Source organism: Felis catus, chromosome F1 (genome assembly GCF_018350175.1).
Source record: "Felis catus isolate Fca126 chromosome F1, F.catus_Fca126_mat1.0, whole genome shotgun sequence".
Taxonomy (NCBI): domain Eukaryota; kingdom Metazoa; phylum Chordata; class Mammalia; order Carnivora; family Felidae; genus Felis; species Felis catus.
In genome coordinates, this window is record NC_058384.1 from 27,581,941 (window position 1) to 27,598,213 (window position 16,273).

The following is a 16,273-nucleotide window of genomic DNA, read 5'->3' on the forward strand; positions in this document are numbered from 1 at the left end:
GAGTGTTTCAGTATTTTGAAATTAACACTTGCTTTTTGGCTCTTTATATGGTACATTTTGGAGAATGTTGCATGTTCACTTGAAAAGACTGTATTTTGCAGTTTGGTGTAGTCTTTCACAAATATCGTTTATGTGAGGTTGGTTAATAGTGAAGGGCTGTATATTCTTACTGATTTTTTGTCTACTTGTTTATCAGCTAAGAGAATTGTGTTGAAATCTCCAATTATGATTTTTATAAGTGTGTTCATTTTTATATACCTTCAAACTATGTTATTAGATGCAAATTTAAAATTGTTTTACCTTCTTGTTGAATTGACCCTTTTATCATTGAGAAATGGCTATTTTCAGATCTAATATATATATAAAATCTAATGTGTATAAATCTATATATAAAAGCCAATATATATATATATATATATATATACACTAAACAAAGTGTATATATATATGTATACACTTTGTTTAGTGTTTTTATAGTTACATCAGGTTTTTTTGGATAGTGTTTACCTTATGTATTTTTTTCTATCCTTTAAATTTTACCCGTTTCTGTGTTAGTCTGCTTGGGCTGCCGTGACAAAATACCACAGACTGAGTGGCTTAAACAGCAAGCATTTTCTCACAGCTCTGGGGGCTTCAAGTCTAAGAGCAGAGGGCTGGCAAGGTTGGTTTCTGGTGAGATCTCTTTTAGTGGCTTGCAAAACCCTGCCTTCTCACTGTATCTTCACATAGCCTTTCTTCTGTGTGTTCACAGAGAAGTCTCTGGCGTCTCCTCTTCTAACAGGACAACAGTCCTGTTGGATCAAGGCCTCATTTGACCTCCTTTAACCTTAATTACCCCCTTAAAGGCCCTGCCTCCACATACAGTCACATCAGGGCTTAAGGCTTCAACTTAAGAATTTGAGGAGAACACAGTTCAATCAATCAGCAGTATGTCTTTATACCTAAAAGTGTGTTTCTCATAAATAGCATGTAGGTAGGTCTTAGTTTTTATTTAGATCTTTGTCTTTTAATGGTGAGGTTTAATTTATATTTAATGTAATTTGTGGTGCTAATCTGCTTAATTTTGTCATCTTTCTGTTCTCTGTATCACCTTCTGTTTCTCTGTTTTTCCTTTCCCAATTTTTTCTGTGTGAAGTATTTTTTTTATTACTCCATTTTGCCTTCTTTAATGGGTATTTGCCATTCCTTTTAGAATCATTCTTTTAGTGGTCGTGATAGAAATTACACCTGAAATTGCTTCACCTGAATAGTGTGAACATCTTAAAATGATATGATTCTGTTTATTTTTTTTCCCCTGCTTATGTTGCTATAACTGTGATATATTTTTACCTCTCTAAGTACATACCTCACAGGATACTGTTTTGGCATTAAACACTCAATAGTCTTTATCTCTATTCACATAAATGATGCTTTTTCATTCCTTCTTTTTGATGTTTTTTCATTCCTTGTACTTTCCTGATTTCATGTGGTATCATTTTCCTTTTGCCTGCAGAACTTCAATATTTCTTATAATATTGACTTCTAGTTATGAGTCATTTCACCTTTAGTTATCTGAGTATGTCTATTTCATTTATAGTTTAAAAACATAATTTTGCTTCACAGAGAATTTTAGGTCTGGCCCCTGTATTTCTTTCTTTAGAGCTGCCATTCCATTTTCTTCTAGCTCTCATATTTTCTTTTTAGAAGTTAGCTGTAAATCTTATTGTTCTTACTCTGAAGGTGATATCTTTTTGCTCAGACGTTTAAGATTTTCACAGTATGTATCATTTTCCAAGAGTGGCTAAGTTGGTGGTGGTGGTGGTGGTGGTGGGTGGTGGTGTTTAACTCTGGGGTCCACTGAACCTTCTGACATAGCTCTTGATTTCACAAATTTTTTTGCTGTGATGGTGATGTCTTCAGATATTGCTTCTCCATTCTCTTCTCTCATGTGGAATTATAGTTTCTCATATGTGAGACCACTTGACATGTATTCTAAATGTCATATATTCTCTTTTATTGTTTTTGTTTATTTTTATTTGTTCATCTATGTTATGTTGCTGTTTAGTTCTCTGAATGCTTCAGTTAGGATAATTTTTGTTGACCCATCTTTGTCTTTGGTAATCTTTTCTGTTAAGACTGCATTGAGTTCTTAGTTACATTTTTTCAGTTCTAGAATGATCATTTGAATAACTTTACCTAATTCCTTTTTATGTTGAAAATTTCCATCTTTTACTCTATTTTCTTTCATGTATTTGTAATGATCATTTCAGTTTTTTTCTCTTAATTTAAATAACTGACATCTTTGAGGCAGCTGCTTTTGGCTCCTTCTTCTTTTGTTTATAGATCACAATTTCCCACTTGTCCACATGTCTCAATTAAATTTTTTTTAATTGTGAAACAATCTCAAATTTCTACAAACAATAAGCGTGTTTGAATCTTAAACCTTGAACTTTAAGAGCATTTTGCCAACATTATGCCCTATCACCTGTATAAAGATGAGGATATTCTATTATATAACCACAAATAAACTATCACAATGAGGATATTATCACTAATATATTACTGTCATCTAATCTTTATACATCACTCAGGTTTTGCCAGTTGGCCCAAGAGTTTCTTTTATAATAAAAGGATTCAGTTTAGAATCCCACATTGCATTTGATTATCATGTTTAAAAGGGCCTAAAGGAGGAAACTAAAGATCTCTTTTAGTCTGGAACAGTTACACAGTTTCTCTTTGACCTTTATGACTTTGATATCTTTAAAGATTACAGACCAATAATTTTTTAGACTGTTTCTCAATTTGAGTTTGTCTCATGTTTTCTCCTGATTATGTTTACATTACGCATCTGTTGCAGTGATGTTGTAGAAGTGATACTGTATTCTTATTGGGACCTATCTAATAGCTCATACTTTCAATTTGCCCCATTACTGATATTTATGTTGATCACGGAGTTAAGTGATGTCTGTCAAGATTTTCAAAGTGAAATTACTTTTGTCCCTTTGTGATTCATTACTGTTTTGTGGGAAAGATACTTGGAGATATATAAATATCTTGTCCTCATCAAAACTTCAATTTATTCATGCTTTTATTTATATCAGTTCGGATTCATAGTTCCCTATTTTATATTGTAATATACTATTTATTATTATTTACATTTATGCTCGAATTATTCCATATTTGGCCAATGGGAGCCACTTCAGTCTGGCTTCTGTGTCCTTTTGACATACTCCCGTAATTCTTTGAGAATTTTCATATTTTCTTGCATAGCAAGAAGTTCCAGTTCATCTTGAACTCTTCTCTTTCCCAGCCATGGAAACAGCAGAAAGCTGTGGTTCAATTTAGTAGAGAATGGTGTTTAAAAACCAGGATCTGAGTAGGTGTGCTCATTGCTGTTGGGCTATCACTCTTCCCAAATCCTCTGACATATATGTGTATACACATATACATATACACATTAATATCTGTGTTCATTTTTCTTTGTATGTTGTGTGTGTATACCATAAGTTCACACCAGTATCTCTACTTCCAGTTCAAAACAAGAAGATTCATTCAGTTTTTCTACGTGTAACTCTCTTTCTCTGACAGTGAGAAATCTGGCTCCATTATCTTATCATATTTACTATTTGATCAATCTCTCATTGCTGCTGCCACCCCCCTTCCTGCAGGGATGCCCTCATCATTCTGAACTTCTGACAGTTTGCTCAGACCACTCTCCTGGAGCATGTTGTCCTCATTCCTCTTGGTCTCTGACACTCTGAGCCAGACTGCTGTCTCATGGGAGTGCCTTCCTCAGTCATCTTAGGCTTCAGCATCCAGTACCTTGCCAACCTTTTGTAGGGCTGTCTTCTTCACTCTACATAGACTCTGACACTTTGTACCAGACCATTTTTCTTTTCTTTTCTTTTCTTTTCTTTTCTTTTCTTTTCTTTTCTTTTCTTTTTTCTTTTCCTTTTCCTTTCCTTTTCTTTTTTCTTTTCTTTTTTCTTTTTTCTTTTGTAATGTTTATTTTTGAGAGAGACAGAGACAGAATGTGAGTGGGCAGATAGGGAGACACAGAATCCAAAGCAGGCTCCAGGCTCTGAGCTGTCAACACAGAGCCCGATGCGGGGCTCAAACTCACGAGCTGTGAGATCATGACCTGAGCCGAAGTCAGATGCTCAACCTACTGAGCCACCCAGGCGCCCCAGACCATTTTCTATCTAGACGTCTTCTTCATCCTGTGTGAGCCCTGACACCTCACATTAGGCTGCTACCACTCCAGGTGGACACCCTGTTATCCTAGTTAGGCTCTGATACCTTGCTCTGTACCATGACAGCTCCCCTTTCTCTACCCTTCCATTCACATGAATACCTACTTCATTCAACCTTACCTATGGTTTTAAAGCTGAACTGTTCAAGAAAGGAAGAGGAAGAGCTATATCCCATAATTTTAAAATGGTATGTTGCACATTATGCATAAAGGAGAATAGAGACTGAAGTCAGTGTTATTTGCCCCAAGAAAGGGCACCCCTTATCATCTGTCAGATATATTGATTGAGGGGCTAATCACTTCAGGCCAGTGAAGAATTGAGCAATGTTGGGGCTAGGTTGTAACTCTAGTTATACCTCTGCTTTCTTACATATCTTGGGGGGAGGCTCTTGAGGGCTTTTGCTTGGGAGCCTAAGGGTCTCTGCCTCCCTTTCTTGAAAGACTGATTAAGACTCCGTCTGATTCTTTCTGCTTTGAGCTTTGTTCTCCAGCTTCCTATCCCACACTGCTTCCAAATTTTGGTAAATGTGTTTGGGCTGACATTTGTTGTTTGAGGCAGGCCCTGTTCCTCAACCGGGACTATCTCCCTCAAATACTCCAAAACAACAGATTCCTATGTGCTCTTTTAGAAACTCTGGCTTCCCACATAGCCCCTGAACTCAGAAATTAAACCAGTGGGAAAATAGTACTTTGTGTTTGGGACTTCTGAAATTTTTCAGTTGTTGACCCAACCCCTAACAACCTCCAAAATGTTATTTTCCCCAGTGTCATCATTTTATTTGAGCCACTCTCATTCCTCAGCCTTTACACAGAATCAGCAAATACTCCCAGGTAAGAAAGCAGCAGGAAAGAGCCTATTCTCTTTCTCTCTCTCTCTCTCTCTCTCTCTCTCTCTCTCTCTCTCTCTTTCTTTCTCTCTCTCTCTCTCTCTCTTTCTTTCTCTCTCTCTCTCATTTTTGAGAGCTTGTTCTCTGAATAGCTCTCTGATTTAGTTCACTCAGTCCTTTTTGCTTTCATAAACACAATTTTTCAATTTTCCTGTTCTTTCATTGTTGCTAACATTAGGAAAGTTACTTTATTATATCTTCTTCCATCCTACTTGGAACCAGAAACCAGCCATGTATGTGGTTTCTGTACTTCTCTTTCATTTAATATTATAAAATGAACATTTTTCCATGCCATTCAATTTTTTTTAAGTTTTTTATTGTTTTTTTTAAATGGTTTATCAAACTGAGGGCCTCTGTCCCTGGCAACAGTGGAGTACATGGTATATGTAAGAATATATGAGAAACCTTACGAATATGGTGCATCTTTCCAGAGTACCCATTTGTCTTGAGGATTTGGGGAATACAAATAATTTAACTTAGAAGTAGCTCTAAAAGTCATTTTCTAGGTAAACAAACATAGATATATAATTGTGGAATAGGATATAAAATGTACACGTACTGCTTGGGTAAAACAATATTTCAAGGCAATTTCTTGTTTTTAACAAGGCTGTATAGTCACTTAAGATATTCTTCCAGTGTTTCAGTAATTTTTCTCCCAAGAGAAGGAGTTTATAGTTTAGATTTATCTTACCTTCCTTTCTTTCAATATTCAAATATCTAAATACCATTAAGTATCTCATTTGCTAATTTTAGAAGACATGTATTGATCTTTTTTTTTTTTTGTCGGTCTTTAAAAAGTCCTCCCTAGGAAATGGACAAGGCTTACCTTCTCCCTTTTACTACTTTTATTTTATATGTAAACACTATTCCTGGACATTCAGTATTAGAATATTTAAATTAGACTGAAAAGTTTAGATGGTTAAGCACAAATAGAGAATACTAGTAAATGACATAGTGTGTATATTTTTTGTAAATTTATCAAAAAATACTTTTTCAAACTCTTAAATTCTTTCATACATTTATAAACCCACTTACAAATATATATATATACATATATATATTTGTATACAAATACACTGTATATATTTGTATACAAATACAAACCCACTTACAAATATATATAAATATATATATATAATATATAGTTCTCATACTATTAATATGATAAGTCATTGTCTACATTTCAGATATTTCCACTGTAGGGGAAGGTGTAAATATGTTAAATTTTCCTGTTTTCTCTCACACATTATCCTTGTGACCCTAATTAAGAGGTCATTTGAAAAATCTGGGCTAATGTGTTAAATCACCTGTATGATTTGCTAGAGAATTGCTCTAATTCCACTTAAGAATATGCAACTTAATGAAAGTCAGGTGTGAAAACAGAAGCCCTTTGCCAAAGCACAATACATTTTGTCATTTGATCTTTTCCTGCTGAGTGGCTCATTATGAAAATAGCCTCAGCCTTCAAATTATTTCTTTAATCCTTGATTCTCTCCCACATTGTAAAGACTCCAGTCCTCATACCAGTTTTGTTTTTCTTACTAGATTACTGGTATGTTTTGGGTGCTGAGGAAGAAATGTTTACTGGTACTTGAGCTTAGAATTTTTCCATGGGAAAATAGAAAACTCTTCTTCAAAATGAATGGCGTTTTACATGATCTACAGAACCCAAATGAGTGTGTATGTGGTAGTGAGAGAGAAGAGGAGGAATGGAGATTAAATCCAATAGTTGTAATTTTAAAAAAATATAATTGTTTCATTTTTCATTGCAGGAGTCACTTTCATGTGTGCGTATTTCTTTCCCAGGAGACTATTTGATAAGAACACTACCGTTACTAAAGGCTTGATAAATTGCTGATTTGTAAATTTATGACATATCCTTTTGTAGACTGTACCTTCCAAATATACATGTAATTCTCAGCATTTTAAGGGCAGAGTTTGTGCTTTAATTTTTGTATTGCTTTTAATATTGAAATTACTACTAGACTTAGACATTCTGATGAAATCTTTCCTTTATGTTCCCTCAAGCTAATCAAAACTCAAAATTTTAGTAATCAAAGAAGTAAAAGGGTTTTTGTTATGTCAGAAACATCAGTTGAAAATATATAGAGTTTTAGGATTCCCTTATAAAGGGAATTATAAATCCTTTCTAAATTCTATAATTCCCTTATAAATCCTTTCTAACAATCTTACAATTTCAGTATCAGATACCAAATACTATAGCCCAGAATGTAAACATTCTTATATAATATTCTTTACATTTTAGAATAAATTTTTTATGTTTATGGAGTAAATCATAAATTTAGAACAGTATATTCAGCAAATACTGATCCCACTGATTATTGTTATCAACATGATTTAAAGTTCTCATTGGCCATTATATGGCCAGTGTCCCAGTGGGTTATGGATTAAAAATAAATGTATTTGCACATTCTTATTCTTTGCAACTTTGGATATTGCCTTCTCAGTGGCATTCTGATTTGTCTGCTTTTAATGTATTAACTAGCTGTAGAGAAAGTGCATTTAGCTAAAGACTAGTATTTTTCTTGGATGATGGAATGTTTTTTTCTTGATGCTCTGAGATTATTAAATGTTTTTGAGTTATATTCTTGCAAATGATTGCTTTGATGAGTTACTTTCTAATGAAACCCTAAAATAGCAGCAAAGTGCTAAAATGGCAAGTACTTTGATGTTTGAATGCAAAGAACATGTTTAGAAAGCTGAAATAAAAGGGGAGACTCCAATGAATGAAAAGAAATAAAAAGTAAATGAGGTAATCAAAATCAGAGAAATTGATATTGGCAGGTTTTGAATGATGTTCCTAGATGAGCAATCTTTCAAAATACTTCTTGTACATTGCTGCTATTCTTTTATTTATTATTAAAATAATATGATCCATGAGGAGCTTGGGGTGACTCTCGGCCTAGCTAATTCTAATTAATCCAGTCGAGGAGAGCAGTAGGGTAAGTGGAGCAGTCTATCGGATTGAAATTCATAACTTAATTGAGGTCAAAGTCCCGGTCTGGGAGAACAAAAGTCTTTTGCTAGGACCAGGCAGATCAATAGCAATAAATATCTGGCTTGGATACAAGTAGCTTATAGTGACAGATTATCTGACAGTGGCCAGAGGTCTTAGTTCTGTTAAGGGCAAAGTCTTGATCATGCCATGGTTCTTGCTGATGTTCAGTCTACACCCATGACTCTTGGAAAGTAGTAATACTCTCAAGAACTCTTGAAAGTCTTCTTGAAGCACTGTGTATGAAACTCCAAGTGAATTCTTTTTGTGATTATCAAATTAACATTCATTAATGGTACATTTTTTTGAATTAGGAGTTTCTATCACATCGCCAGTAAGATCCAGAGGATTTGCAAAGTCGCTACCTTTTCCATCAATAATTTAAAAGAATGTATAGATTGCTTTGGGGAAGGAACATAACAAGCCCATGTTGTCTTGATTTACATATAACTATAAACGTTAAGAGGACCATGTTCATTAAAACTAAGGAGTTAGTATTAACCATTTTAAGTGTGATAATGGTATTTTGGTTGTGTAGGAATTTTCCTTGTTTTTAGGTGCACACTGATATATTTAGGGACAAGATGGCATGTCAACCATAATTTCTTTATCCTACTTCAACAAAAAAGGAAAAGAAAGAAAAAGTATGGCAAAATGTTCACAGTTATTAAATATGAGTAATGGGTCTCTGCTTTTCTCTATCTACAAGTATTTTCATAATAAAAATAGTATTTTCATAATAAAAAATAGTAAGAACCATGTGTAATAAAACCATCAAGCTAGCGTGTTACTAGGACAGGTTTCTTTCTGTCCCATTCTTTTCATACTTTTAATTTCTACTCAGTTGTCAAAAGCTTAGCTGTTCTTTTATTCATTATATTATTGTTTATCCATAATAATAATAATTACTTAGTACAAACATCCAGCATTCCACTCATTGTTTAATAACATTATTGCCACTCAGGCTCAACTGCCATCTGACTGTGGGAAAGTAAACTCTTGAGATCTTGAGATCTCGAGTTGTTGGCCTTGTAAGGTATGGAGAGCTTCATAGTATATGTTTCATTTCCATTGACAATCATCTGGTCTGAATTAACATTCATTCATCAGTATATTGCTGTGGCAACTTATTAAAGTGACTTTTTGATCCTCCATAATATTGGTACATTAAGTCTTCCTTAAACACCATTATCTAAATGCTACTTCAATATCTAAAGGATTCTATGACCAAGAACATCTAGTGGTGTCTTATCTATGAATTGGTTCTCAGCTTTTATGCTTGACTATTAAAGCCTCACCTCTATGACCATACCATTTTATCCAATATTACTTGCTTTATGAAGTAGTCGAGCTCACTTTGTATATTCCAGAAGTTCCCAAACCTGGATCACTAGAATCAACTATAGATCTTCTTTTTTCTTTTTTTTTTTTTAATGTTCATTTATTTTTGAGAGAGAGAGCACAAGCAGGGGATGGGTAGAGAGGGGGAGAGAATCCCAAGTGGGCTCTGTGCCAACGCACAACCCAGTACTGGGCTGGAACTCACAAACCGTGAGATCATGACTTGAGTGGAAATCAGGAGTTGGATGCTTGACTGACTGAGCTATCCAGGCGTCCCACAACTATAGATCTTTTTAAAAATAAACCTTGGGGCGCCTGGGTGGCTCAGTCGGTTGAGCGTCCGACTTCGGCTCAGGTCATGATCTCGCGGTCCGTGAGTTCGAGCCCTGCGTCGGGCTCTGTGCTGACAGCTCAGAGCCTGGAGCCTGCTTCCGATTCTGTGTCTCCCTCTCTCTCTGCCCCTCCCCTGTTCATGCTCTGTCTCTCTCTATCTCAAAAACAAATAAAACAGGGGCGCCTGGGTGGCGCAGTCGGTTAAGCGTCCAACTTCAGCCAGGTCACGATCTCGCGGTCCGTGAGTTCGAGCCCCACGTCAGGCTCTGGGCTAATGGCTCGGAGCCTGGAGCCTGTTTCCGATTCTGTGTCTCCCTCTCTCTCTGCCTCTCCCCCGTTCATGCTCTGTCTCTCTCTGTCCCCAAAAAATAAATAAACGTTGAAAAAAAATTAAAAAAAAAAACAAATAAAACATTTAAAAAATTAAAAAAAAAATAAACCTCAACTCCAAAAATTATGAATCGGTAAATGAGTTGGGGATGGCAGATATTGGGAAGATGAGAATCTCAATTTTTTAAAATGTCTGCATGTAATTCCATGTAGTACTGGATTTGTAATTCTAAACCCTATATTCACCTGCCAGTTCTGTGGTGCTATGTATCTTAAGTAGGAGCTAGGATAAAATAATCAGATAAAACTAATGGATTGCTGTGATGAATCACTAACAACTGTTTAGATTTCCTAGATATGGTGCCAAGTTTGAAGGAGGGATGCAAATTTAGATATAATCCTATGGACTGAGCACTTGCTATTTTTTAAATAACTGTGCAAGCTATGTCTACGTATTTGGTCATTTTTTTTCTTATTAAAAGAAATTTTTCCACATAATTATCCAAAGTCAGACAGCTCCAACGTCAAGAGTCAAATCCAAGATTTCCACTAACAAATGATCCTGATTGGTAAATTTTCAGTTAGTTTATCAAACGAAAGTGAAAACATCATGGACTTTCAGAGAATGTATTTTTAAATAGAATAAACAAGGCTGTTCAACCTGAGGTCATTTTTCAGTGTGTTTCTACAGTTTCTGCCCTTTATTCATTTTGGAACTCACATATTTTCTGTAAGTTCATGTCCATACCAGAATAATAAACCATTAGCAACTCCTCACTGATTGCATATTTGGGAAACAAAGTTGTAGTTTTTTTTTTTTTAATTTTTTTAACATTTTTTATTTATTTTTGAGACAGAGAGAGACAGAGCATGAACGGGGGAGGGGCAGAGAGAGAGGGAGACACAGAATCAGAAACAGGCTCCAGGCTCCGAGCCATCAGCCCAGAGCCCGAGGTGGGGCTCGAACTTGCGGACCGCGAGATCGTGACCTGAGCTGAAGTCGGACGCTTAACCGACTGAGCCACCCAGGGGCCCCTAAAGTTGTAGTTTTTTAATGTCGTTTGGAAGGCAAATGTAGTGAGAGACTATCTACCCTGATTAAGTTCAAGACAGCATGGTGGAAAAATTCCTTAACCAAGGAAGATTAAAGAAGAACCTCAGTTCTCAAGTAAACTCCATTATATATATAGGATATTCTCCAGTCATTTTATTTAACTGCTGTTTTTGCCTTAATTGTATTTACTTGATTGTTCAGCTTTGGTGTCACTAGTGGATTGTAAGGTATTTCAGTGTAAGAATCAGGTTTTCTGTTTCTTTAATATTCCAAGTAGTCTCTTGCCTAATGTTTGACATACAGTACACATTCAGTAAATATTATAAAAATATTGTTCCTTTGTAGATGAGTACTCCCCCAGTCTGAAGCACGCACACACACACGAGTGTATGCACACACATGTACACAAAGCCTATAGTTTCTTCATTGAAACATCACTTCTTTTGGGAAGACCCTGACCTAGCCCCTCCTTTTCCTGCAACCACAACCTCCTTTTAGACCCCCTCTTTTGCACTCCTATAATACACTTTGTTTACACCTGTGATAGGATTTGTCATTCTTTATTATAATCATCTCCATTCATAAGACTAGCCTCCTTGAGAGTAAGAATTTTGATATTTTTCTACTCCCAGCTCCTAACACATTACTTGACATATCACTTAATATGTGTTTGAAATAAACATGGAGTAAAGATTGAGGATAGTAATAATGCCCCAAAGAAACAATGTCTTTGAGAAATTTATGGAAAGAAAAAAAGAAATTAGAATAGGAAAACTTGATCTTAACAAGGTTATTGGAATACTTCATGACTTTTCTTGACACATTTGGTCAGTATGCATATTCTGTATTGTCTGAGTGTGGCAGGCCTAAACAAATATGCTGTAACACATATATCAGGTAGACATTCTTGAGCAGTAGATGCTAAAGACCATTCTGAAGACAAATTAGATGTATTCTTAAATGAAGGGTATGCATTATGAGACTACAGTACCCATGTTGAAATGGCTTAATGCTCTTGACAGATATCTTGGCAGTTGACTGGTTGTGTTTCATGTAGCTGTTACTTCTCTTTTTCAAGCAGTTCTTTATTTTTTACAACTGCAATGTTTAATTTTAACACACTTTTTAAGACATGAATAGATTGAAAGAAATGTATCTCTTAAAACTGTGGTAGAATATATTAGTTTATGACTAGAGTAGAAAGAAGAAACAGCTGAGGTGTACAATAATCATGTCTCTTATTTATCCCTTCCCAAAATGTAAAATTTACCTTCTCTTTGTACTTTTAAATCACATCTTCTACCAGAAATGCAGTTGGCTTTTATGGAGACCAATTGAAATGGCCCAGTTCACTTCCAGGACCCAACCCAAGGGCAGATCTTGCTGCTGGTATGCCCCTAGGCCTGAAGGATGGGAAAGGGGCAAGTGATTGGAAGGTGGAGGGATGAATTGAGCTTGGACATGGGAGCTGAGGTGTCTCTACTCATGTATGTGAGACCCTTTGTGAAGTCGTATGGAGCCTGGAGTTGCAACAGAAAGGGGTTCTAGAAATTTCCATTTGTACTCATGCCCTGGGTGCACACAAATTTGGGGGGAGGCCTATCTACCAGCTTAGTGGTTTTCAGTGTTTTGTAAATTCCCACAGAGGTACCTAGAAGTTTCCCTCCCTACCTCAATTTTTACCTATTTTAAGATTATGCTGCTGAATATGATTTGGTTTTAAAAAAGAAGTCCCCAGGGCACCTGGGTGGCTCAGTTGGTTAAGTGTCAGACTCTTGATTTCGGCTCAGGTCATGATCTCACAGTTGTGAAATCGAACCCTTTGTTGGACTCAGCACAGAGTGCAGAACCTGCTTCTGATTCTCTCTTCCTCTCTCTGCCCCTCCCCAGCTCGCATGCACACATGCACACCTACTCACTCTCTCTCAAAATAAATAAATGAAAATAAACAAAAAAGAGGTCCCTTATAATGGAGTATGATGGTAGAGATCAAGTCTAGTCCTCACTGTGTCCCAAGCCTTTAGTATTATTTAAATCTTGGGAGCTTTAGAGGCATTTTGTAAATATTTGTTGACTAATAAAACAAATGTATTCATCCTCTTGTACAAAGAAACTCTACATCTCCAAAAAATGTAGGCAGAGTTTTCTGGCTCAACAGAGGAAGACAGATGTCACTGCAAAAGAAGTCTGAAAATGGTGAGCAAAAATGATAAAAACCAGTATTGAAAGGTCAAATATTTTATCTTATTTTCTATTCTACAAAATGTATTTATATATATTAGCTCATTTTATCCTACAGGAGTCCTGTGTTACACTATCCTCATTTCATAGTTGAGAAAACTAAAGCTCAAAGAGGTTATGTGAATTGCTTGAAGACACAAGGCTAGTAAGTAGATAACCAGAGTTCACACTTCAGTATTTTAACTGCAGATTCCATGCCATTTTCCTGCATCGTGCTGCCATCATTCTCTATCACACTGATTCTGTGCTTTTAGAATCCACAGCTATCTGATGCATTTTGTGAGGATTATAGTAACAAGTTCTTCATGTCCTTAGTATTTATTTCCTTATTTATAATGAAATTCTTATATGTAGACATTATTTTGTTCACCAGGTATGCCCCTTCAGTGTGACTTTTAATCTATATTCCTTTTCTCACAGCTCACAATTTTCTTTAATAAGTTTTTTTCTGTCATTTTTATATTGAATAGTCACTTCTTTTGCTAAGTTTGTACCTGAGAATGAACAACTGACTCACAGTACAGTGTGAATCAAGTTCAAATTACTTTGAGTTCAGAGAACACCCAGTGTCATCTTATTTTTACATCTAACTGAATTATAGGACACTGTCAAAGTGTTATGACCTGGTATAGTAAATTGCTCCTTCTTAATGGTCCCCTGGCTACATTCTCTCTTGCTATTGCTGTGAACCACAAATTGTTGACGTCTTACACTATCCTAAACTTGAAAACAAAAGAATTGGCCTTTATCCCCAGGCAGTCTACCTTCTTCACCGTAAAGATTTCTGAACATCTTAGCTACCCACAGCTGAATCATAACATTATTTACACTTTAAAGTTTATTGTGCCCTCAGAACCGGGTTAATTCTGTAATTGTGTAACTTTTCAAAAAGTCAAGCAGTTCTTCCTCATTGAACTCAAGAAATGGATGAGTCATCTGCTTTAAAGAACTAACTTGTTTGAATGTTGAATGGTGGTTCATTGATGATTTCTGAGATGTATTACTTAAATGTGTGTATGTTACAAAATTTACTTGGCTGTGCTTGGTGTTGCTGAGTCTAAGATGTTCTTCTAAATGTCACATTAAGAAGGCAAATTAGGGGGCGCCTGGGTGGCGCAGTCAGTTAAGCATCCGACTTCAGCCAGGTCACGATCTCAGGGTCCGTGATTTCGAGCCCCGCGTCGGGCTCTGGGCTGATGGCTCAGAGCCTGGAGCCTGTTTCTGATTCTGTGTCTCCCTCTCTGTCTGCCCCTCCCCCGTTCATGCTCTGTCTCTCTCTGTCCCAAAAATAAATAAACGTTGAAAAAAAAAAAGAAGGCAAATTAGGGGTGCTCAGTCGGTGCTCAAACTAGGTGGCTCAGTCGGTTAAGTGTCCAACTTCGGCTCAGGTCATGATCTCACGGCTCGTGGGTTTGAGCCCCACATTGGGTTCTGTGCTGACAGCCCAGAGCCTGGAGCCTGCTTCAGATTCTGTGTCTCCCTCTCTCTCTGCCTGCCCCCCTCCACACTATCACACTCTGTCTCTCTCTCACTCTCTCAAAAATAAATAAAAATTTAAAAAAATTTTAAGAAGACAAATTAAATATGAAGGAATTCACACAAAGTAACAAAAGACTCCCAAATGAGTTGACCGAATAAAGTCTAGAAATGGTCAAGCTTGCTTTTTTTGATGATATTCTCATAGACTAGTTAAATAATGCCTGAAAGATGGGAATAAGATAATTCAAGAAAAAAAATGTCTCTTCAAAGAAGTGATTTGTCTATAAAATAAGTGTTTTTAGAATATTTTTGGGACAGAGCGCCTGGCTGGCTCAGTCAGAAGAGCATGTGACTCATGATCTTGAAGTTGTGAGTTCAAGCCCCACCCTGAGCATACAGATTACTTAAATAAAGAGAACTTAAAAAAAAAAGAATATTTATGGGCCATATCCACATATACACGTAGAAAGATTGGTTATACACAAATACCATCTGTAGAAAATTTGACATGTATTATGGACCATAGGTGAACACTGAGATTGCACTGTGTGTGTTGATCTTGGAAAAACCAATTTAATGCCGTAACAGGAATATAATCTATGATAGCCAGAGCAAATTACTGTTATATACGTAGCAGACTGTATAATTGATATAAAGCATAAATTTTAGATTTTTGTATTTCACGAAGACTGTTGACAAATCTGAAGAATCGAGAGAAGGATTTTTAAAAATCAGTAATTTGGATGTGGGGTTTTTGAGGAAAATCTCATGGTCACACACTGGCACGGGTCATACACAGCCCAAAGATCAGTTTTTGTTTAGCACCTATAGTTTACCCACAGTTTGTACATAAAAGCACAGGGTTTAGGATTCTCTTGAAAATCTAAAAATAAGACCGTCCTGGGCACATTCCCATATGGCAGCAATCAGCAAGAGCTGAGTGGCACTGCCCTCTGTTGACAGGCTTGAGCTCTCCGCTTCCTCATCCCCCCACTGTTGCTTCCCTGACCCAGTTAACCTCAGTCCTGTATTAACTGCCTGAAGACATTTGAGGGGTTTATAACCTTGTGTTTAGAAAAGACCTTAAGTTTGGAATCAAGTTACCTACATTCTAGTTTCTATTCTGCCGTTGTGTGACCCTGAATTCAAAGCCTAATTGTGAAATCTTTTTTTTTTAATGTTTAATGTTAGTTTTGAAAGTAAGAGAGGACACCCGTGCACAGGGTGCGGAAGGGACAGAGAGGGGGTACAGAGGATTCAAAGCAGGCTCAGGCTTAGGTTCTCAGACACTGTGAGATCATCACCTGAGCCAAAGTCGGACACTTAACCGACTGAGCCATCCAGGCACACAGTTTCACCAA

At 36.4% G+C, this 16,273-nt stretch overlaps 1 protein-coding gene across 10 annotated transcripts in view; it reads left to right on the plus strand.

The window, feature by feature from the left end:
- The window catches only part of ACBD6 (acyl-CoA binding domain containing 6), a 214,935-nt gene that overhangs the window by 123,252 nt on the left and 75,410 nt on the right, over nt 1-16,273 (plus strand). The window contains exon 7 of one of the 10 annotated variants that reach the window (XM_019821778.3): nt 6,891-7,734. The exons of the other annotated variants lie outside the window; for them this stretch is intronic. Within the exon in view, the coding sequence (XP_019677337.1) occupies nt 6,891-6,965 (75 nt within the window). The 3' untranslated portion in view covers nt 6,966-7,734. Of the gene's footprint in view, nt 1-6,890; nt 7,735-16,273 lie in introns of those variants that run through there. 10 annotated transcript variants of the gene reach the window in all.